The sequence below is a fragment of the Heterocephalus glaber genome, unplaced genomic scaffold (assembly GCF_053883595.1).
Source record: "Heterocephalus glaber isolate CG9 unplaced genomic scaffold, H.glaber_assembly_v1.0 deba00000594, whole genome shotgun sequence".
Taxonomy (NCBI): Eukaryota; Metazoa; Chordata; class Mammalia; order Rodentia; family Bathyergidae; genus Heterocephalus; species Heterocephalus glaber.
Window position 1 is genome coordinate 10,622,320 of NW_028258151.1, and position 25,358 is coordinate 10,647,677.

At 37.8% G+C, this 25,358-nt stretch overlaps 1 protein-coding gene across 8 annotated transcripts in view; it reads right to left on the reverse strand.

Moving 5' to 3' along the window:
- The window catches only part of Znf451 (zinc finger protein 451), a 99,596-nt gene extending 78,849 nt beyond the window's left edge, over nucleotides 1–20,747 (reverse strand). For 5 of the 8 annotated variants that reach the window (XR_015448832.1, XM_004846100.3, XM_087204934.1 and 2 more), the window contains exons 1-3: nucleotides 20,597–20,746; nucleotides 20,268–20,351; nucleotides 12,428–12,508 (exon numbers count right to left, since the gene is read on the reverse strand). Coding sequence is in view for 6 of the 8 variants with exons in the window: in XM_004846100.3 (XP_004846157.2) it covers nucleotides 12,428–12,508; nucleotides 20,268–20,351; nucleotides 20,597–20,617 (186 nt within the window). In the remaining 2 variants the exon portion in view is untranslated. Of the gene's footprint in view, nucleotides 1–698; nucleotides 11,066–12,427; nucleotides 12,509–20,267; nucleotides 20,352–20,596 lie in introns of those variants that run through there. The other 3 variants (XM_087204936.1, XM_004846101.3, XM_087204935.1) reach the window with 3 other exon arrangements.
- Nucleotides 20,748–25,358: the final 4,611 nt, after the last annotated feature.

Consider the following 25,358-nt stretch of genomic DNA (forward strand, 5'->3'; position numbering starts at 1 on the left):
ATAGCTACCAGACTGCTCTGTGAAATGGAATAATTCTTTTCCATCTACTACAGAGTAAAGTACTCTCTAGATATATCTAAGTGACAACCCAGTTCCCTATCTGACATACCAAAGATACTTTCTGGATACTTAAGAATCCAGTAATAGGAAAGATGAAATCTGTAGGAGAGTGAATAAGGAGATGTACAGACAACAATCCAAGGCAGAGGTTTACTTATTGTTGTTTCAATATCCTGAATGTCAGCTGGCACTGATTAAAGACCATTCCTCCATGTCTTTAACTTCTATGTAAGGGACTCTGACTTAAAAAGAAGTCCAAAGAACAACCAAGAACAAAAAGTGTAAGAATTAACTTGGCAAATCATCACAGAGACTAATGCACTTGGTTTTAAAACAATTTTTTTTTTTTGTACCAGGGACTGAACTCAGGACCTTGTGCTTGAGAAGCAGGCAGTGGCAGCCCTGAGCTAATATCCTATCTGGCCCTGAAAACAATTTTTGAAATAAACACATTATTCAATTTCAAAGCTAGTTTATTATTACCTATTCTAAAGCTTCTGTTCCTAGGTTGGTCTGAAATTTGCACTCCCAAAAGTTGTTTGCTGATAGCCCCCCTCCCTAAATAATATCTGAAAAGCAACAATTTTTCTCAAGAATTTTTATACCCAAATATAGATAAAGCAGAAGAGATAAACACAGCGAAGTAACAATATTTATTTACCACCTCCAGTAGCAAAATTTTGAAACCAGGAAACTCTATTTTTCACAAAGCAATCTCCTTCCCACCCGTTTAACTGTTTACAAAGTACAGAGAAATTTGCTTTATATGAATAAAGTTAAGAGCATACATACAGATATACCCCATTCCATAAAGTACTTAGTTAAGAAGGCTAGTACCATCAAATTTATCAAATAAGATTCTTCCAGTATTCTTGAGTAAACTGCCAGTATCTTTCTGTAAAAAGCCTCTGAGGAAAATGACTTTGATCTTCTCTTAGTACAGAACACTAAAAAAGTATACAAATCTGTATCTCAGGAAAATTTTAAATATTTTTGAATATGAAGTTGTGACAAAGGGGAGTTACTTTTAAACCCTGAGTGCTACTGGTCTGCCTCACGGGAAAGGAAAGGAAAGGAAAACAATAATGAATGTACAGAAGAGAAATTGTCAAAGTGGCAATAATAGCAGAAAGACAAACGACAAAAAACAAAGTTGACAAATTGTATCTGGAGGCTGCTGGAGATACCACTTGCACAAAGTTCAGTTTACTTCAAAACAGTACCTCTCAATGTCAATGCAAAATATTCTGTATCTTCACTTTTCTCAAGTGCCCCCAGAAATTATCCATAAATCAGGAGGGAAATTAGCTACATTTAACTACACTGAGGAAGTACACTGCTACTATACTTCACTTCACAAACACTTCTGTTTGCAAACGATTTGGTTCACAAACAGAAGTGTTTGGCAAAATTTTTTGTCTGCAAACTCTGCATCTGATGACAAACACAACCATGGCCATTTTTTCCAAAATCTAGAACAAATTCAGTTTGTGAACAAAGGTGCCACCATGCTGTCAGAAGTTGACCCGGAAGTATACAACTGTATATCCAGAACAGAATGCCATGCTCCACCTAAGAGATATTACGCAGATTATCTTCAAAACTCTTCTCAACCACCTTCAATTCTCTCACTCCTTAAGCTCCTCTGAGGCCAGAGGTGCTGTTGAGAGCATCCCTTGGGACCAGTTCAGGTTTTTTAAAAGAAAGAATAAATTGTTCCAGATTTCCACAGCAGACTATGGTACAAACCATTTTCTAGACTACTTCTCTATAACCTTACAAGTAAGAGCTATACAAACTTAGTAACTTATGAATATATAGGTACCAATATATCTACATGGGTAACATCCTTTCTTCAGCTTAGTATCTCTTACTTCTATTGCCCTACAGCTACTCCCTATAATTTTGAAACCAGACACACCTCATGTTTCCCCTTGGCATACACTAACTCCTCTACCTCACTGGCTGGCTCCTGTTTCCCCAACAGACAACTCCAAAATTCAGCTCAAACACTTGATGAGAAAAGTCTGCCTAACACCTGTAGATGACTCTTTTTTGCTCCAACATCACTACAGGCATTCTTCTAAACACAGCAACCTTACTGTACTGGTATTTGTTTCTCTTGATATATTGCCCCTCTTTTTTTGGGGGGGGGTACCGGGGATCGAATTTGGGACCTTGAGCTTTCGAGGCGCCAGAACCAATGAGCTAAATCCCTCACGATATATTGTCTCTTACCCTCAGTATTCCTAGACCTTCCTTAGTACCTGCCTGCACATAGCAGGTATTGAAAGATACCTGACAATTAAAAAGATGACTGCGGGCCGGGGATTTAACTCAGTGGTTTCACCGCCTGCTGTGCAAGGACGCGAGTTCGATCCCCAGTACCAAAAAAAAAAAAAAAAGGTGACTGCTTCCAACAAAAAATACAAAATGAAAAATGTCATGTATCAAAAATCATACAAACAGGGCTGGGGATTTAGCTCAGTGATTTCGCCGCCTGCTGCACAAGCGCAAGGACCCGAGTTCGATCCCTGGTACAAAAAAAAAAATCATACAAACAGGGCCGGGAATTTAGCTCAGTGGTTCCAGCGCCTGCCTTGCAAGTGCAAGGTTCTGAGTTCGATACCCAGTATAAAAAATTTTTTTTAAAAATCATACAAACACACCTGTACACCATTAACTCTTCATTCTATATTCTTTTCTTATTGTTTAGTTTGTACTTGAGAAAAGAGCCTATTTTACTTTAAATACGTTTTTCAAGGATTTAGGCCAGTGTTAGGTTGGTAACATAAATTAAAAATTGTAAACAAGAACATGATCGAATGGCATGAAATGAACATGCTATTATATACATTTTTTTAAAAGTATGTATCCACCTAAACTAAATATTACCCCACAGCAGCACAATTACAAAAAAAAAAAAAAGAATGTCTTTTGGGCTTTCATATTTTTAAAGTACTTCCAAGGTATTACCTCATTTGAGAAGAAAATAGGTTCAGAAAATAAGGACTTTTTAATACTGAGATCAAGGCCTTTAAAATTCAAATACCAAATGCTTTAAATCATTCCATTTTTCTTCCACTAAGCTAATATCTTCAAGATGAGTTTTAAAAAATATATTAGCATATATCTTAAAATGAGTACAGCAAAATGAGTATTAAAAGGTAGGCCAATAAAAATAGTAATTATGACTAAAATGACCAGTGCTGAAAATGAACAGAATACAAACAAGCACTCCATGAAACAGAAACCAATTAGAGGAAGTATTAGAGAATCATCTTAGTCCAGCACAATGAAATCTCAATCAGAGAACTAAGAGGACAGGGTTCCTGATCTGACAAGTGAAACAACCAGGAATTGAGAACAAAATTTAGGTAAATGAAAGAAAATTAGTTGATCACAGAGGTAAAGATATGAGTAGGGCCTTTAAAATACACAGAGGTAGCTCAGTACAATGCTGAACTGAAAGTCTGAAGTCTATTAATGCTCAGCAACACCACTTGAGCAAGCTCCTTAATGACTCTCAAGTATTGCTTCCTTATCTGCAAAGTAAGTATGAATTTCTCTCTTAGGAGAGCCTAATACATACAGACTACTGATGTAGAGCCTCTATCTTCTACTTCCTTCCGAGAGAAGAAGATAATAATAGACAACTGGCTACCAAGGTGGTTCCAAAACGTTTCAGAATACACAGGAGCTCTTATAAGTCATGACAGAAATACCAACACAAAAGCAATTCTGTGCTAAGAACCTAAATGATACTACTTACACATTAACTATTTCCTACTCAAGGCAGAAAGGAATGGATCACACGCCTAAATGGCAGGAAAAGTCAAGTAGATATATATGATAATTTTTAAAAAAGGAATTGACTGTCCAGGTGTGCTCACTTGTAATCCCAACACTTGGGCCTGATGCAGGAGGATTGGTCAAAGTTCAAGGCCCATCTGGGCTACAAAGTGAGTTCAAGGCCAGCCTGAACTTACACCCCCATCTCAAACACATGCACATACAAAATAAAATGTACATAAATAAACAAAAAAAACATAAATGGAATTGAAAACTTGAACCTGTGTTTAATGACTTGGGGTAATGTATTTATTACATTATCCACATCACTTAATTAAAGATATGTAAAGGACTAAAAACCACTATAGTTACTTAACACATACCTACATTATAAACCAATATAGTATGAAATAGCCATCACAGATAAAAGTGGAAGTTAATAAGAGGTCTAACTGTAGGCCTTAAAACGGAATACTGGAACAGAGCCACTCTTACAGCTGAAAGAAAACTGAAAGCACATGAGCAAAATGTACTGCTTATGAAAATTGGGCTAAAAAAGACTAACAGAATCTATAACACAATACCTGAAGCATTTATGGTCAAAGTAGAATTTTTTGAAATACCGCCACATATAAAACATTCACTTTCACTTATATCAAGAAATATACTCAAGAATACTAGAAAACAATAAAACTTGACAGATCTTCAAAGTCCTAAATCTAAGCACTCTGAACTTGACAAGCCATCAGAAAATCTGACAAACTATTGGAAGTAGACAGTTACCTCAAAAAGCAACCAGTAAAGCCCTTAAGACTTACAGAAAACTAGTTAATTATAAACATATCAGACCTATACATAAGCCATAGATAAATCCAGGCTATGGGCTTCAAATGAATTTGACCATAAATAATATGTAAGTAACACGTTTATGTGATTACACAGAGATGAGAAAAATACTATCCTTAAGGTGTTAAAATTGATAAAGGGACAAAAGCCAGGGACATTTTGAGACTGGACTGGCTATCTACGTTTAATGAAAATGACATTTGGGAAAACTAGAAAATCTCTTAGAATAATGCCCAAGACATGGTACTTAAGTATACAAATACAAAGCCATGCCAAAATCCTAGCTAGTATACACTGGTAGAATAAAAAATATAATCTACCTCAAAAAGATTAAAGTTCAATCAGACATACTTTAGGAAGTATTACATAAAGGGGAAGAAAAGATCAATACAAAGAATATGACAGGGTAACATCAAAAGGACAAGACCGGAATGCAATCACTTCCAGACATATTCCACAGGAGCCACACATACCAAACATTACTACCAAAGTTTTCATTACAGTAAGTTCAAACAAATGAAAAGACAAAGAAGTACAAGAATATCCCATTAATAAGAGAAAACCGATTTAATTTACCAATATCATCACCATTCAGGAAAGGGAATTTCCATAAATTTTAATGGTTTACAAACTCATATTTGAAAAAAAAAAAAAGATCTGCATTTGACACGATAATCATCATCAGTTTACTGATAACTTCCACCTGTACATTTTCTTAAGTGAAAAAAGTAGTGACTGCATCAAATGAATCTGGCCAACTGAACGACATGCATGCAGATGTGACAATTACTGGACTAGCCATCAAGTGTGATGGTAAATGTCAAGAGAAAGGTAACTTGAACAGTGCAAGACTGGGGCAAAATACGTCTCACATTAAAAAAATTTTTCAGTTATTGCAATCTTTAAACTATTTCTAAAGAGATCTATTCCATATTTTCAAACCTTCATCAGAATCCCAATTAATTGTATCTTCAAAAATAATAAGTATGTTACTTAATTCTGTGTTCATGTTTGTATTCAATTTTACAGAAGGGATTCTGCGTTTCTTTTTTCAACCTCCTCGTTTACAATACCTGAGCGCTTATCCTGGATGTATCAGGCCCTTAAGGACAGGACATTATCAGGTCACTTAGGTATAATTCAGTAAATTATTAGTGTAGTACTATTATAAAGTACTAAATAGTATCTAAGGAGCCTGAAAACGCATATATTCCCCTCAAAATGTCATTTGAGGGCTAAGTAAATAAATGAAATTAAATTGATAAAGGTACCACAGTTTTAAAGAAAGTGTAAATGTAACATACTGATAAGGAAGCTATCACACAGTCTAAAATAAATATATATATGTATATATATATACATACATAAAGTGTCAGTAAATTTACTGCTTTTTAAGATGTCCTTGCTTCTTACCAAATGAACACATTTTGTTACTATGGCTAAGAACAAGGTTAAATATGAGATAAATGACTCAATCAGAAAATCTAGAACATATGAAGCTGCCTCAATGTCTAGAAAACCAGGCCAATCACTAAAAAATAAAAAGAATTTCTGTTGAATAAGGGAGAGAAAAGTATACAACTTTCTGAAGTGAGTCAACAGTGCTATAAAGAAAACATTCAGGAGAGTACATTTAGATAGTGCAATTATATAATGAAGACAAACAAACTGAAATACTGTACAAAATTCACACAAATACCACCTGCAATATATGCAAGACAACAAATAAATTTTAAACATAAGTGTGAAATTTTAAAAGGCACTTCATATAACAATGGAGATAGTATTTCTTTATACATAGTAACTACAAGAAATCATATTTTCTTCATATACATTTTGTCTAGTCAAGAAATAACATTTTGAAGAAAAAGGTAATTAGACACATCTTTTTTGAAAATACTAAATCATTAAACTTGCAGCTATTTCAAGGCCTCCTAAAAAACCTAGAGGTATTTTAAATCAGAGGTTAGCCTAATAAAGAACTTTGTCACAGGCTCTGCACATAGCAAGCACAATGACTATGTATCTGACTAAATATTATGAGTTCTGTACCCTACTGGGGTCGTCTCTCTAGACCAAGTAACCACTTTTAGGTTTATAACACCATCATCATTCAAGTATGCCAGAGATTACAAAAAAATAAATGTGCTAAGGGTACTGGGATATTGTTTCTTCTGCAGTCAGGAAACTAATATACAGGTAAACACCATTCCCACTCTATTGCATTCTGTCCCTATCCCCATTCAACTGTCAAATACTTTCACCAATTTACTTAATTGGTCACCAATTTGTTGGTTTCTAATACTTTTTCACTTTAGGAAAACTGAATTTTCTAGAGATACATGGGCTTAAGTGGTTAAGCAATGTCACTTTTACTTTATAACTGACCAACGTAAGTATCAAAAGAGAATAACAACGTTTTTAAAACATTTAAGAAAGAGCTGCACAACAATGTGGTTAACAGTAATAAATTATACACTTAAAACTATTAAGGTGCTACATTTTGGGTTTTTTTAAACCATAATTTAAAAGGAGAAGGGGAGTATAAGCACTAATTTGGTTTAGTTTTTAGGAAATAAGGGTATCTCAAAAATCACCAAGCTGGTGACATACCATGTAATTCAGGAAAGAAATGGGGAAAAATGAAATTAAAAGCGCCTTAATTAGTAACACTTATGCGCAGCCACATAAAACCTAAGGTCTTTCTCCTGTGGGATGTCAGGTGGTTCGTCTTTGTACGAGAAAATTACAGCACCAGTGTCAAGGGCACAAGACTGTTCCACTGGTACAATACTTGTTATAAGCTACAAAAATCTATGTGTAATTCTTAGGCCCTTAGTTTTTTTGTGGGATCTTTGTTTTTTTTTCTTTTAAAGACAGTTTTTACAGAGCATTGACACGGATCTAACTTTGTGAAAAACAGAAAAAAATAAGGTAAATATTAACTTTAGATACAACTTGGATAAATTTACTAAGTGATCTTTATCAAGACTAGTTCAGGCTTCACCTACAAATAGGACAGAAAGGACCAATACAGTACCCTGAAATTATCTGACAATAAAGAAACTTCTTCCAAGCAGGGACAATCATGTCTTCAACCTCTATGGCAAGAGGAAGAAAAGTAGGTTTAAAAAGTATGCTCAGTATAGTTATGATGGGAGGAATAAGCTTCTAATAATCTATGAAAAAGGACATCAAGAAAATGTTACCACTACTGTGCAAGAACTATGACAAAAAGGAACCACATAAACCCTAAAACAGTGCTACATGCCACTCACAGTATACCTACGATACCTTGATCAAGCAGATAAAAAAAGACACGTTTGAAAAACCAAAGGAATTACAGAATTATATAAGTCTGTCCAAAAAAGTTTTATGGGTGCCAAGCAAGTAACAGTAGTTGATGTATTCAGACCCCTCAACCTTGACATTTTCTCCATTCCCGAAGCCATGCTGTGAAGACAAGGCCCTCAGAGCTGGTATACCACATAGCCACTGCCTTGAGATACAGAGAAGATACTGTGGCACATGTAACTGAGGTATCTGCTGCCAGTTCCAGTACGGTAGAAAACATAAGTCATCTCTTATGTTGAGTTTGACTAGAATGAGTGACCAATTAACCAGTACAAATCATTTGAAGTCTTGATTTCAGGCTTTCAAAATATCTTTAATGAATATCATCAGTTAGATATCCAGAAACAGAGTTGTGTGGCTTGTTCTCTTCATGATATCCACAGTTTTGCTTTAAATTTTAAGGATTTCTCAACAAAAGCTAGACTGATGGCACCTTGTTTTATTTTGCTAAGAGGACCAGATTGTCAGCCATGTTTTGAATAAGAATCTTACTCCTAAAGAATTGATGTGCATGTCTTGAGGGTGTAAATATCTTTTATTTCCAGAGCACTGCTATGCACATCTTTATATTTAGAGTATGATGCATTACCAAGCTCAAACAAATTAACTGCTGAGAAGATAGGTTTATGAAGGCCATCTTGGTGAAAGGCCCAGATGGTAGTGAGACCTCTATGACAGTCTTTCCACTTATTGATATGGCAGCTTGATAGGTCAAAGACTACTAGGACCAATGACAACAAAGAATTATCACACATGTAGTTTTATGAGGTTTGATGGTATGGTGGCCATCAGTCTTGATGAAGACAGTTACTACAAAAATTTCTACAACATTGTTACAGGTAGAAAAGTCTTTCCAGCTGGTATCCATAGCAGACTTGTACCATAAAGCCATTCCAGCTGGAAGCAAACTGGATTTGGAAAATTTGATTTGAATTCCAACTGGCACATAGCTTCATAGCTGATTCTAAAGTCTCACAGAGCTTGATAGTAGCATGAACTCTTGGTGAGTTGACCATCTTGACACAGAGACTATTAGCAGAGCTGTCATTTAATGAAGATCTATCAAAGATCTATCAAGCTGATGCCTGAACAAAGCACTGATAACCTAAACATGAAGGATTTGCCTCTGCTCTTAGTAAATAGAAATCTAGCAGTAAACTGTTTCCAGATTCAAAATCTGCTGGTCCTTGGTTTACCAACACAATTTTCCTGAGGAACATATCTATATACTTCCTTCAATCACAAGCGGATTTGGAGTCCTAAGTGCCCTCCTCTGGCCTTTTTGGACCAGAAATAATGGCTAACCTTTGTCCAACCCTCGTTACAGCAAAATCTCCAATACTCACTTGGCCAATAAAGCTTGAAGTCTTTTCATTACATACTTCATTCCCAAAGTCTAGGATTCAAACATTCACTATGATCATTCCAGACATGCATTCAGTTTATTGATGATCTCCTGCCTATAAACTCGATCCTATTTGAATGGGATGAAACAAGTAAAGTAGAATCTCGGATGATTATTCTGCTGAATATGTTAATTCTTGTATCCATGTCGTTCTGGAGAGTCTCCCTTTTTTCTATATCTATAGGGATGGCTTCGGGGTTTGTACCAATCCCCCCTGGAATATCCTCTACTGTGATAATATGCTTTCTGATCATGACTATTAAAGTATCGATGTTGGTTATAGTATTTATTGTGATCCTTATAGTCATTTTCTTTAATACTGTTTTCTTCTGCAACAACAGCATTTACATCTTGTCCAAAAAGAGAAGTACCATCAAAGGGCAAGTGTAAGACCTTGTCTTGCGTTTTCTTACTGAGAGATGTAAGTCGGAGCCAGGCCTGCCTTCTATAGTCTATTGCCATGGCCATAACTCTGACTACAGAGTCCATTATGTCTCTAGTAGTACAAAGCTGCCAAAGGCCTGCATCCATACCATCAGATATTATACACCTTGCTTTTCCACGATCAAACTGTGGGTTATGAACTAAATCCTCCATGTCTTCCCAGAGCTTACGCTGATATTGAGTCATATAAGCCATATAGCTAGCAGCTCGGGCTGCAATGGAGGCAGCATGGTAGAATCTACAACCCATGACCTCCATTTCTTTTGAGGTAGAATCTAGAGGAGATGTTGTGCTTCCTCTTTTGCTGTGCTCTAATGCTTCTACAATGGGGCCCTCAGCTGGTGGATTTGGTTGGAAAGGAGAGGTATCCCTGGACACAGGATATACCCTGTGTCCCATGAAGGAAGAAGGGTGACAATCAGCAGGGTCCTTAAAAACTTCAGTGGTAGCAATTCTTAAAAGAGGATGTAATGGAGGAACCAAACGTTTTTTAGAGGTTACACAATCAGGTTTCCCTTCACACAATTCTGTTTCAGATTGTAATGTTACCCTCTTTATAACACCTCTCTGTTCCATTCTCTTCAAAAGACCTGTGAAACTAGATTGGGCGGGATCAGTTGGCTGCCCTTTTTCATCAGCTGTTGGGGATTTGCAATCAGCTTCTTCACCTGTCGATAAATTTTCTTCCTTAGATGTGGAGAGGTCCCAAGGAACTGAAGAATTCTCATTTGGCCTAGAATGATGAAACCTAAAACAGCTCTTGGACTGCAGATCACGTATTACTCGGGACATCTCAGCCACTTGTGTCTGGAGATAGAGGATGGCATCCTGTCCATGCTGTGAAGCAGAAGACTCTATGGGTAAATCCTCTTTGATCTCAGAAGAGTCCAAAGATTCCTGGGGGACCAGAAGTGGAGATGAAGGCAAAGTCTGATAATTTTGTGATAGTTTAAGTGATTCTGTCTCAGAGATCTTATTATCAGAATTATTTTGATCATTTTTCTGGTTTTCCAATGGGTTCTCAACAGAGGAAAGTTGAGAAACTATCCTTTGTGGACTGCTGGCACAACTCCCAGAGGAGGAGCTGCTGTCTCCAATGGGAAGAGGAACACTGCAGCTAGAGCGATGATTCTCAGAGGATGGCACCTTAGATGCAGGCATTCTCTGGGTTATCCACATGAACAAGAAAACCAAGGGAAAAAAAAAATATGCTTTTAATACGTTAACTTTCAAACGCAGAGATGCATGTCCAGTCAGTAGAATTAAATTTTTAAAATATTACAAATAAAAATGAAAAACACAACCCACTACAGGTTAGCAAAGGAATAATAGAAGTCAAATCCACAAGCTTCACTACCCCAAACCCTATATCAACTATGGTCATTAATACAGGACAACTATGTCTATGAAAAAGTAGAAAGTAAAAATAGTGGTGCTATCTTGACCAGCTGCCTGGTCCCATGCTAAGATGAGAGGTAAGACCATTGGTAATAAGAATTAATAAAGAAAAAAATTCCATTCAATATGTATAAGTCAGCAAGTGGAAGCTAATAATGAGGAAAGTCACATTGAGAACAACAAAAATTCTAAATCTCCCTTATTAGAGTTATTTTTAAGCCCCTTTCAAAATTCTGTCATTTACTATGAGTAACAACTTTCCAGTTGAATATTCCTACTTTATGGTTTGTAATTTTAAGGAGCTTATGTACTTGTTACCTTACTTCATCCTGATCACAACTCTGTGAGATAGGTATTATTCTCATTTAATTAAAAAACAAAAACAAAAGTACAAGATTAAAAGGTTAGTTTATCTGAAGTATCAGTAATAGCAAAGAGTAAAGGTGGGTCTCAAACCTAGGTATTCTGACTCCAAGTCTCAATCCCTTGTGTCATAAGTAAAAGTTCTTTAATCCATCAAGAAAACAGCCCATTAATAAAATCTGGGCTAAGGGAAAGACAAATGAAAAGCAAGATTGCTACAATGGACTCAATTCAATTTTCAAAAAAAGAAAGTATTGGCTTAAGGGCTTAATCCACAAGCAGCAAGTCACAATTTAAGATTAAAAATTCCAGGTATGTGGGGTAAAAGGAATAAAGATTGAAGTAATAGCTGTTAACCCTCCCCTATTTTCCATTTCCTCAAGATCTTCATGTAGCTCTAAAACAACTTTTCTATGGTCACATGGTATTGGAAGGATCCACAGTACAGGAAAGACAATAGGCAAGAGGAGCCAAAATGCTTACAGTTTTTATTACATTTCTCTTTTATCAGGTACCACCTCCAGGAATTTCCTAGTCATTTTATAATCTCACATCTTCTTTGAAACTAAAGAAACAAAATTAGATGTAGATGTTCTGGCAAAAGACTCCTTGGATTAGCTATCATGGACCACACTAAAAGAAATAGGCCATTTTCTAAAGCACAATAGCTCCTAAATACAGCCATCGTTGATCTGATAACTTCTTTTAGAAAAACCTCTTAACGGGTACAAATGAAGACACTTAAATCAAATGTAATGTACTTACATCACTATAAGAGGTGCTAGGCTCTTCATCATCACTGCTGACCAGATCAATGTATTCAAGAACAGGTCTTAATGGTCCTTCCTATAAAATAATTAAGCAAATTTAAAATGTTATAACAGCTATTTAAACCAAGCTAACATTTAAAATTTTACAATTTTTAATTGGGATTGGTTCTGAAGAAGCCTATGAGGAGAAGAAAAAAACAGAACAAAAGAAATAGGAATATTCAGAGTACACAAGTTTAAAATGATGACAGGACCTCAGAGGAGCCTAAACACTTATTGATACTAAAGCCATGCCAACTGCCTGGGAAAGGAAAATTAATACAGAAATACTGGTAAAAGGGCAGACTCTATGGTTCAATGTTTTTCAACTGGGATGGGTATCAAACAGTCTGTTACAATATCCAAGCTCATTCACGGAGCTCAGTGGTAAGGCACTTACCTAGCATTCTTGAAGCCCTAGGCTTGAACGCCAGCATTGCAGAAGAAAAAAAAAATCCAACCCCAAAATATGGAGATCTCTGACCAACAACTTAGCGTCCTCTCCCACACATATATCAAATACAAAGTCTTTTCCAACCTTTCTTTCCATTCATGCAGACTTCTTCATGGACTAGGCCTTGAATGCCTGCCTAAAAGCCTAGATTTTATTCTATAGGTAAAAGAAAAGCAATAAATGAGACTCGTAGGTGAAAGCCAGACACCTAATCAGTACAGGCACATACTAATGCCAAGTAGTGGTTAAGAGTGAAGCAGTGCATATACAAAGAATATGGGCAAAGCAGGAAGAAAAAAAAAAAACTGGCTATTAAAGAAAGAACAAAACCAAGGAGTCAAAGAGGTTTGTGAAGTTTTAAAGCTTGGGTGACTACATCATTAGTATAAATTTGGAATACAAAAATAGAAAAGTGATGGCTAAAGTACCCACAGTACACAGGGGTATCTGACAGCTGGAAATGCAAGCCTGTAATCTAGAGGCATGAACAACCTGGAAATAAATATTTGGGAGTTCCCCCCCTAGGAGACTACTAAATTCTATAACTGTAACTGTAACACTGTCACAACAGAAAGCTGTCATTGTAGCCAAAACATTGAGCTAAATAAAGCCAAAAACACTGAGCATCAAGAAGATGTCACTAAATTTGGCAATGCTTAAGAGAACAATACTGAAAAAGTGGTGAGAACTTGAAAAAATAAGGAGAGCCAAGCATTATGGTACATACCTATAATCTCATCTATTCTGGAGACAGAGACAGGAGGATTACAAGTTCAAGGCCAGTCTGGACAACTCAGCAAGATCCTGTCTCAAAATAAAAGGGCCAGGGATGCAGGCAGAGCACTTGCCAGAAGGGGAAGGGGAGGGGTGTCACCAGTGAAGATTATTTCTTCAAGAAATCTAGTGGTGTAATGTTAGAAGCCAGAAGGTACACAGGAACAGAATGTGGCTGAGGGAAATGTTATTTCTTAGAACAGGAAAAGTTACTTGATGGTGAAATAGCTAAGATTTAGTTAATGATTCTTCTTCCCTAAACAAGGCACCCAGCCTCAAAGATAGCTTGTTTCTCCTAGGCTATCCTTTTGGGTCCAAACACCAAGATAAAACCAGTAGGCAGAACTTGTGGACAGGGAACTGTAAAAGAAGTAGGATTTTTGCAAACTATAAAGATGAAAGATGAGGGCTGGGGATTTTGCTCAGTGGCTCCAGGCCTGCCTCGTAAGCACAAGGCCCTGAGGTTTGATCCCCCGTATCAAAATAAAAAACATGAAAGGAACAAGAGAACAGACATTCTCATATGTATGTATGGTCAACAGATCTGTATCACCTATTTCTACCCCTGGTATTAATACCATCAAAACCGTATGTTCAACTCAAGAAGGGCATGCAGGAGATAGAACTATAACAGCTTTTACCATTCAGATAATCACCTGATCTTCAAGAAATGTGCTTTACAAAGTTTTATTACACAATAGTACCACAGAAATAGTAAACCAAGAAAGTCCTCAAATAAGGGCCGGGGATTTAGCTCAGTGGTTTCCCTGCCTGCTGCGCAAGCGCAAGGACCCGAGTTCGATCCCCCGTACCAAAATAAGTAAATAAATAAGAAAAAAAGAAAAAAAAGAAAGTCCTCAAATAAGCAGAAATATACAGAATCAGGTCAGAATTTTCATAAACAGATTAGTAAAGAAAAAAAGGGTAGGACACAATGCAAATTAAAATGGGCATAAAAAACAGTAAGGAAAAATGGTCATAAACATAATTAAAAATTACCTGCAGAGGGCTGAGGGCAAAGCTTAGTGGTAGACCACTTGCCTACCATGTGTGAGGCCATGAGTTTGAAACCCAACACAAAAAACCAAACACTTACTTACTTAGAAAAAATTAGCTGCAGAAATAGTAGAAAGGCCAACAGTGAGATAAATAAGACAAAATTCCGTAACCGTTACACTGATATACAACCATTTCTGAACTACAAAAGATCACAATTTCATGATTATAATAATAAAGACAGAAGAGTAAGAATCAGGGTCTGGGAATGTAGCTCAGTGGTACAGCATTTGCCTAGCATGCCAGAGGCCCTACTTCAATCCTGAGTACCCACCCACACACACCCCAATCATGATAAAAAACTAAAATAAGAAAAAACAGAAGTCAGAATATTTTATTCATTTGTTCATTTACAAGCAGTAGAGCAGGAGAAATGAGAAGAGAAACTAGATCAGACTGCCAAGAAGGGGTGGAGCACTACAGCAGTGCCTCGGTTCACAAACTTAATTTTTTCCACGATTCTGGTCACAAATCCAACTGGATGAGGACTGAATCAAATTCAACAGTAAGGTTCAATGTTGACTTTATGGGGAAAATTGACTTGGTTCTCATCAAATTGGGTTTGTGACCAGAATCATGGAAAGAATTAAGTTCGTGAACCAAGGGGCCACTTGTAACTTAGTGGTACAGCACTTGCTTATCATGCTCCGGCCCCTGGGTTTGATCCGCAGCTGAAAAGAGAAAAAGAGACAAACTGCCAAAGTGACAAATGTACTAAATGGAAAAACAAGGAAGGACAAGTACAGGGCCTGGGATTTAGCTCAGTGGTTCTGTCACCTGCCTTGCAATCGCAAGGTCCCAAGTTCGATCCCCAGTACCAAAAAAAAAAAAAGAACGAGTACAGTACACAAATCAATCATACTTTAGCTAATTTTCATGGTGAATACAGAAAAACTTCCACCACAATGAACTTAAGATTTCAAAACATATACCCTTCCACTTATTTTACTACTGATCAATAACATTTCTTTGAAGCTTACACCATTCAACACCAGGCTCAGCTTTTCATGCACATCACCACATCAAATCCCTACAACTGTTTACAAAGCAAGACCCAGAATTACTGCTATTTATCTCATTTAAGAGATGATTAAGGGCTGGGGATTTAGCTCAGTGGTTCCGCTGCCTGCTTCGCAAGCTCGAGGACCCGAGTTCGATCCCCAGTATCAAAAAAAAAAAAAAAAAAATGGGGGGGGCCGGGGATTTAGCTCAGTGGTTTCGCCACCTCCTATGCAAGCACAAGGACCCAAGTTCGATCCCCAGAACCAAAAAAAAAAAAAAAAAAGAGAGACAATTAAACAGTGAGGTATACTTGGTTCTCTAAACACAAAATTGTCTGTGTGATCACTGTAATTCTGAGGTACTTCAAAGTATAAATTCTCTTTTTATTTTTTGGTACTGGGGATCAAACTTGGGACCTTGCGCTTGTGAGGCAGGCACAGAACCACTGAGCTAAATCCCCGGCCCATAAATTCTGTTTTTAAATCAATATTTATTATCCAAGATTCTGAGATAACATTTTATCTTTCTTCAAAAACAGAAAAAAAGCTACCTGTTACTCCCGTTCTAAATACTTTATAACACTGACCAAAAATAAGTTGATAATTCACCTAAGAAGTAACATTCATAATGCAAATATCAGCAAAAAATAAACATTTATAATGACTTTTCATTTTTATTCTTTTTTTTTGGTACTGGGGATCGAACTTCCGCTTATGAGGCAGGCACGGTGCCACTGAGCTAAATCCCCAGGCCTTTTTACATTTTTATTAAGTACAAATGCACATGGTCCTCCAATTATAAGGTACTTTATTTGAATTTATACTACCTATCACCTAATAAAATCATTACTCTCATCCTCTATTGTACCAAAACAAAAGGATTCAACTCTCAGTGCCATACAATTTAGCAGCAAAGGCACATGCACAAACATGACAAAAGCTCAGGAACAGTTAAATTAATATAAATTTTAAAAACATACTCAAACAAAATAAAGAGCTGTCATTCCTCAAATTTAAAAACTTATTCTCGCCAGGCACAGTGGCGCATGCCTGTTATTTCAGCACTGGGGAGGCAGAGGGAGGAGGATTACCATGAGTTGGACAGCAGCCTGGGCTACATAGTAAGTTCAAGGCCAGTCTGAACTACACAGTAGAGCCCCTGTCTCAAAAAAAAAAAAAAATATTCTCAAAGCAAAAGTACAAATTTTCTATTTGGAAAAAGATTTTACTACATTAAAATATGGTCTACAAAAAAAGTAGCTTACTTCAAAGAATTCTCTAAAACAAAGAACATGGATTTAGGCATACAAGGAAAAACCTAACTTAAAACCATATTATATAATTGTATTTTATTCCCCATATAGAGAAGCTCAGGACATATTTTACTTCAGAAATCCTGCCCAGTTAAAAAAAAATTTTCAAATAGCTCTCAACTGCCTACTTTGTAATTCAAATTTGTGCCAGCATTCAGGATATATAATCTGGCCATCCTTCTCTCACCAACTTTAAAGCCAAAAATAAAAAGACTGCATTCTTCAAAATCACATTCTCCTGCTTTCCTATTTTCATGCCTCTTCTTTTTTCTTCTGCTCAAAATGCCATTTTAAACACATATAAATAACCAACTACTGGGCCGGGGATTTAGCTCAGTGGTTTCGCCGCCTGCTGCACAAGCCCAAGGACCCGAGTTCAATCCCCAGTACCGAAAAAAATTTTAAAAATAACCAACTACTAAAGAACTGAAGAGTCTGATGTCCTTTTAAAGCACTACATACCTTCTATAAAATGACTAAGAACTATTTACTTCTATCTGTACACCATACTAAAATAATGACACTTAGGATAAGATATTTCCAATTAAACTAACAGAGCTAAAGTGATTAACTTGTGGTTCTGCCTATTATAAACTTCAATACTCTTTGTGTTTAATAGGTAAATTACAGATTAAGAGATCCAGCCAAAAACCTTCATTTTTTTTAAATAAATCCCTTCTACTGCAGCTAAAGTATTAATATCCAACCTACATACTTGTTATTTATGAAACTGTCTTGATTTCCTTGATTATTCTATTTTCAACAATTCCATATAATACCAATAATTTTGGCTGAAATCTCAACCTTCTGTACTACATATCATGAAGATTCTGATAAGATTCCCTTAGCAGTTTTTGCAACATTGTATCTAACCTATCTAACAATCCTAACAACTACCAGCTACAAGTTTTTTGGAAGTAAGTCAGGTATAAGATCTGTCTTTCAAAGATTGACAAAAAACATTCTTGGATAAAAAAGCATATTACTAAGCAGATAATGCAAGCAACAGACCTAAATGAAAAGCTGTTAGGGCAGCGCTGTTTCTTGATCTGGGTGCTGTTTGCCCAGATGCACTGCCTTTGCAAAAATCAAACATATGCACTTATGAATTGTGCATTTCTCTATATATTTCAATAAAACTTAAATGAAAGGGCTGATTGTTGCATCTCCACATCTATTACCATACCCTTCCTTCAGGAGGCTGCATTTGGTTTCACATTCTGTATTTTAAAAATCACAGGAAGTCTGCTATGCCACAATCACATGGATTAAGATGAGACAATTAGGTTAGTAAAAGCTAAGAAATTCAAGCCAGAGTAAATCAAAAAGTGACATCATAATGTACTCTTTGTATCTGAAGAACTCAAGCAAAGAAATGTTTTTCATCCTTACTGGATAAGGATTACCTGGAGGAATCAAGTAAAGGATCAGGTTACAAGGAAATAGAAGATTGTGTCTGTTTTAAAATACAGTTAAACTATCACTAATTGTCATGAAGTGGTACCACTTAAACACAAAGGCCTTTTCTTTTCTTTGGGGGGTAGGAGTATCAGGGAATGAATCCAGGGCGAATCCAGAGCCTTGACACTGAGCTATATCCCCAGCTTTTTTTTTGTTTTCTTTCTTTATTCTCCAATAGGGTCTCACTAAGTCACTGAGTTGCCCAGGCTGGGCTTGAATTTGTGATCTTCCTGCCTCAGCCTCCCAGAGTGCTGCGATTACTAGAGTACACCTTTCCACCTGCCAACAAAGTTTTTTATAGGCCACTTCTGGTACTGTAATTGCACTTAAAATATGTAATTAATTTTCCATTTAAAGCTGCCAAACCATTAAACCTTTATTGAAAACAGGGATAACTGTAAGAGATCATATCAAGTTGAATGTACAATACACTGAATGAATATTCTTTATTCTTGATGAAAGAAGCAATCTACATTTTAAGTAAAATTTAAAGATACTTTTAAATCTCAGCTGAACAAAAGCCTGTTAACTACTCAAAGGGCCATGATTCACAAAGAAGAATGTTATTCCTACTTTTATTTGCATGAAATACCAATCAAGAGTGAGTACTGTGTTCATAAATATACCAAGACTCAAGAAAGGTCTGAAATATTTGTCCTAAAAAGTCATAGAATTCTATTATCAAACACACGTGGCTTAACATGCAAAGCTCTGCAATCAATCCCCAGCATACATTCCCCTGAAAAACAGTCCACAGTGAATAGTGGGGCAGGATGCAATGCATTCTCATCCCCTATCAGAAACCCTTAAAGGACAGGTTATGGCAAAGGGTAAGAAAGTAAAGAACAAACTTGACAGCAAACCCATTAAAACACTATACAACAATGGATCACCACAACAGCACAATGTATAATTACCACTTTCATACAGCTGGCCAACAGCTTCTATCAATACACTTTCCATGGAGAATTCTAATACCAAACTAAAACTACAGCATTCATGTTGAGCAGAATGCGATAGAAGTGTCCTCTAACTAAAGCAGAGCAGTTGTAAAAACATAACAGCTACAAATGAAAAGCACCCGAAATATACCATATACAATATCTTTCTTTCAAAACCAGTGCTTTATAAATGTGGTCCGAAATCCCTGTGTTCTGTATTTCTTCCAAAATGAAGATCCCTAGGACCTGCCTTGAATTCGATTCATAACATCTGGGATGCTCAAGATACCTGCCCGTTCAGTTATAAATTTTTCAGATATGTCTGCAAAACACTGTCCCAAAAGGAATAAACTCAGAAAAACAGAATATTCCTGGTGACGCAGGTCGGTGCACCCTGAGTATCAAGTGTTGAGCACCACGCCTAAATGACGATCTGAGGTTAGGGAAGCCCGGAGGCTATGAAGCTACAGAGCACTAAGAGGCTCAGCGCTCACCGCCCTTCTCGTTTCCCTTCACTTTATCCCGGTCCAGCCCCTGGCCTGACATTCTCACCAATTCAAAGCAAAACCCTATCTGAAGTACAACACGAACGTAAATGGAGGCAGGGAGGAGTCGGGAGAGCACTACGCGTTCTCGGGCGTCCTCTTTGTCGTGGCACGACGGTGGCTCAGACCTCGCGCTGGGCCAAGCGTCCCAGCAGCCGCGACCCTGCGCTGGCACGCGAACTCCGAGCGACTGTGCCCCGGTGAGGTCTGCTCCACAGCGGCCCGCACACCAGGCGCACCGGGCTACTCACACTGACAAACTGGATGTCGTCTTCGTTCTCCTCAGCCGCGGACGCGGGAACCTCGGGTCTGGAGGGAGAGACGGAGTCCACGACCTGCAAAAGAAGACAGAACACCTTAGCCTCCAGGCATCCCCGGAGGCCAGACCTCCCGCCAGGCGCGAGGGAAGACAAAGCTCGGACGGCCAACAGCCGCCCCGGGAACCCCGCGGCCGAATAGGGCCGCGCGCGGCCCCCCGGTCTCCACCGCCCCGGGAGCAGGGCGCGGGCGTAGGGCGGCCACCGTGGGCCAAGCGGCCGAGAGACGCGAGCCCGACAGTTGGCCTGGCCTAGGCGCTCACCTCTGGCTCGGGGTCGCCCATGTTCCCGACGCCCAAGAGAAACAGCGTCCCCACTGAACCCCTTCCCGCCTGCGCCTCCGCCCCGCCCCGCCCCACGTGCGCGCCGACGCCGTGACGCCACAGACAACGAGGACTCGAGGCCGCGGGGCGGAGCGGGGAGGGACGGGGCGGGGCAGCCGCTCCGGGACCGGCTTCTGCACTCTCTGCTTCCGACCTCCCGCCGCGGGGCATGCTGGGAATTGTAGTCCCAGCAGGGTCTTCCACACATTCCCATACGCATCCACTCTCCCCCCCCCCCCAGGCGGGGCCCCTCTACCGCAAGTGCAGTCTAGGTCCTATAGGACTTAAAACCCTTGGGAAACAGCAAAGCAGGATGTGCTGAAAAAATCTCCTACTATTCTATTCAGTAGTTGACGTTGCAGAGATTCATCCTAAGGATCTATTACAGGTTTATAATTGTAAAAACTGGAAAATAACTCAATGTGTAATAAATGGGGGAGGGAATGGTTAAATTTTGGCACTACATAGTCTATCAGTATAACATGGATAGAGTTTTTTTTTACCTCCCCTAACAGTGTTTACCTAAGATTTCTAAAAGCTTATTTTTCAAAAATGCCAGTGATACCAAAAAAAAAAAATGCCAGTGATATATATTATGACAAGAACCATGTCAAACCACCAAGCAAACCATGCCTGAAATGGGGACCCTAATTAAATATCAATAGTTGTTGTTTTTTCTGGGTAGATGGAAAAGAGTTGTGTCTATAAGAAAAGATTTGAAGCCAGGTGTGGTGGCACATGCGTATAATCCCAGCACTTGGGAGACTGAGGCAGGAGAATCACCGTGAGTTCTAGAGAAGCCTGGGCTACATAAAGAGTTCAAGGCCAGCCTGAATTACAAAGCAAAAGAAAACAAAACAAAAAGATTTAAAGTTCACCAATAGAAAATTAGAAACATGCTTATAGTCCCCTAAAGCCAAGTTTATTTAGCTTGGCATGGCAAAAGAGACAACCTAAGGCAAATTTTCAGTTTTAGGAAGTTAAGAAGAGTTTGGTTTGGGGCCGGGGATTTAGCTCAGTGGTTCCGCCGCCTGCCTTGCAAGTGGGAGGATCCGAGTTCGATCCCCAGTACCAAAAAAAAAAAAAAAGAAGAGTTTGGTTTGGGTAATTTTCTGGCTAGTCTTGTGAAGTGGGAGACTAGTTAAAATAAGAAGGGGTAAAGTTTGCTGATTGGTTCAGATTTCAAAATGGAACACTTTAGGGCAAATATTTGTGGATTGAGAAGTCTTGTTCTACTTGGGGTGTGAATCCATTATTCTGTTTTATGATTAAGGTCTTGAAGAAGATCCACCATTGGATTTGATAATCGTAATTTAATTCTCTTAGACAAACCTTAATGTTATAATGGATTGCTAAATTTACATTAGCAATCTTATGTTAATAGTCTTCCTTCAATTCATTACGTATGAAAGAATCCTAGATTTCAACTTTAGTTTCTATCAGTTCTTCACTGGCTTACCTCATTTATATTGAATGATTACTTACAGAAACATCTAAGCATTAGCTGCTAAGTAGTATTCAGAACTCTAAAGAACTGGTTTTTGACTAAGAGTACGTCATCGAGGTATCGATAAATTTTAAACATCCTGTCTTGGTTACTTTCTCAGGACAAAATACCTGACACCCACAAGTTGAATGAGGAAAGGTTTATTTCACCTCACAGTCTGTAGAGGTTTCAGTCAGTAGTTCGTGGGCTCCAAGGCAGTGCAGTATGACAGAAGAGCATGACAGAGGAGTTCATGGTGTGCAGGCAGGAGACAGTGAGCCTACCTTCCATCTTTCCCTTTATATTCCATCCAGGCTACAAGACTATTGGTTGGTGCCACCCACACCCAGACCTATATTAAACCAGTCAGTGGAGTAATCCAGTTATCATACTTTTAATCCAGTATCACACACTCATGATCCAGCCACCTCTCCAAAGTCCCATCTGTGAGTGCATGAGGCTTTGGGGGGACATCTAGATATAAGCCATAACACCCCCATTAAGAACCTTAATCTCACGGGTGTGGTGGTGCATGCCTGTAATCCCAGCAGTCAGGAGGCTGAAGGAGGAGGATCACCTCGGGTTCGAGGCCAGTCTGGGCTACATAGTGAGTTCAAGGCCAGTGTAAACTACATAGTGAGACCCTGTCTCAAAAAAACCCTAATCTGATAGTCATCAGTCTCCAAAAAAAGGGAAAATATCAGGATTGGTGTTTCTAACCTGACTACCATGAGCCACTAATTTACTTACAGAGTATTCAACTTGGCCAAAAGAATTTATGTATAAATGGCACCCAATTTTATTATGCTTTCATAAAACAAACACTTCTAATGCAATTCTATTATTAAAACCCTATTTAGTCTGGCCACAGTGGCTCATGCCTGTAATCCCAGCTACTAAGAGGCTAAGGCAGTTCTAGGCCAACTTGGATAACTTAGCAAGACCCTGTATCAAAAAAAAAAAAAGCCAAGGATGTAGTTCACTGGTAGAGAGTTTGCCTCACACATGCAAAGCCTTAGATTCAGTCTCCATTACCAAAAGAAAAAACTTTTTTTGGTTCTGCTGAAGTGCTCTGTTTTAAACTCTAGCAACTCAAATAGTCTTATTAACAATAATAGTGTATAGACATTTATCCCAAGACAGAATATTCTTCACACAATAAATAACTCAGGAATCAGATGTCATTGTTATTACCTGCAAACAATAAGAATAGAACAAACCATTTGATTTTGAAAGAGTATAAAGGATTAGTCCATAGGTTCATCATGCAATTTCTTTGCTCCTTTCAGGTCTGGAATTCTCCATAAGTGATACAAGTAAGAAAAAGAGCCTACTGGAGCACAGGACAAGAGAGGACAGCTCATGTCTATGCCTGGTTCTTAAATACAAGCTGCTTGATGCATTAGAGTAGGCTGTCATATTTCCTACTTTATTTTTTTCTTTATACAATTATTTTTTACTTTACATGGAGATATTGTTTCTTTTTTTAATAAATTTTATTTTATCCCATTCCCCTCCTTAAGCACCCTCCTCTCCCTATGTACAGAAGTTTTGTTTCCTACTTTAGCCTTCCAGACATTCTTCCTTTCAAGCAAAACCCAATCGCCTTTAAATTCATGACGGTGGTTTTTTGATGCTATTACTACACACTGTGAATAATTTGTAATACTTTGCACCTCCTTTTTAGAAATGTTTAGAGAATCAGTTTTATCATATTCTCTTATTTGTTGTTCCAGTTAATCTTTCTTGTTTTCTTGACTGAATTAAGACTTCTGAGGAGGTCATAGCGTCATGGGGGCTATACTCATCAGTGGGTTAATCTTCTGTTCATAGCTGAATGTGTTGTCAGGAAGAGAGGAGGAAGGGTCCAGTTGGAAAAGGTTGGACACCAGGAGCATAATCTTAGGAGGATATATCCTTCTCAGGTGTTCTTCCCTGGGCTCTGCTTCCCAGCAACCAGGAAGTGAGCAGCTGCTCACTCTTGTGTGCCATGCCCCTCTGCCATGATGGTTCTGCCTTGAGCCAGCTGACTGTGGACTGAAACCTCTGACACCGTATTTGCCTATGTAGGGCACAAATAAGCTTTTTCTTATCCTTTGAGCTTCAAATTTAGATCCTTCATATACCATGTGATATTGGGGAGAAAATAAATCAAACTGCCATTTTTGTTTTTATTAAATGTTTGGCTGGCATTTCTGTTATTGCAAGAAAATCCTGAATTGGAGTTAAATACACAGTAGGTTTTGTAGAACTTTTCACTAATTCCACCAACTGGTGAAGTATGCAAAAATCACTAAAATTATTTTCTTAATTCTTTCAGCAACCCTATAAGCTGGTGTTGATTAACAGTTTGCATTTACTTAACTGTACCTTGACACTTGGAGACCATTTTGAAAAACCTAAGCACAAATATTTATCAAGTTTTTGTTTGTTTTGGTGTGTATGTGGTACTATAGATTGAACCCAGGGCCTCTTGCATGCTAGGCAAGCACTCTACCACTGAGCTCCATCTCCAGCCCCTATCAAGCTTGTTTCGAAATTCTAATGAAATCTTATTTTTGACTTAACTGCCCTGAAAAAAATATTTTTCTCACCTACCACCAGAAAGCCTAATGACATATGGAAAATATTTAAAAATAGCTGCACAAATTTGATTTTAGGGCATGATTTTAAGATACTTCATAATTTTTATATCCTCTAAGATAAAATATGATTAGAGTATTTGTTGGGCAGTTTCTCTTACATTACATAACCTAAAACGTTTTGTAATTTTTCAGATTTTGAATTGATCATTGATACGGTTAGTTCCATATTCTGCAAGCAATTGTTTAGTGGCTTAACTGAAAACTCTACACATTTTTTTATAAACTATCTTTTTAGGCTTCACTCATAATTTCCAAACAATTTCTATAACTAAAAGTTAAAGTTAGTTTACCATTTATTTAACTAAAACTAGTCCTCTTGCATTCAAGAATACAAGCTATTTTAGGATATGTGTTGCTGAAGCAAACACAAGAATACAAGCTATTTTATATGTGAAATAAATTCATATTCCTTTACACTTGTTAAAATTTTTTGTTTAACATATAATTCTGAACTCAGGTAATTTCAATTGACACAGAACAGTTGTACACATTTATGGGGTACAATGTGCAAGTTTCTTTTTTGAATTTTGAAAGGTAATTTATTAAAATCATTGTATATTTGAATACATAT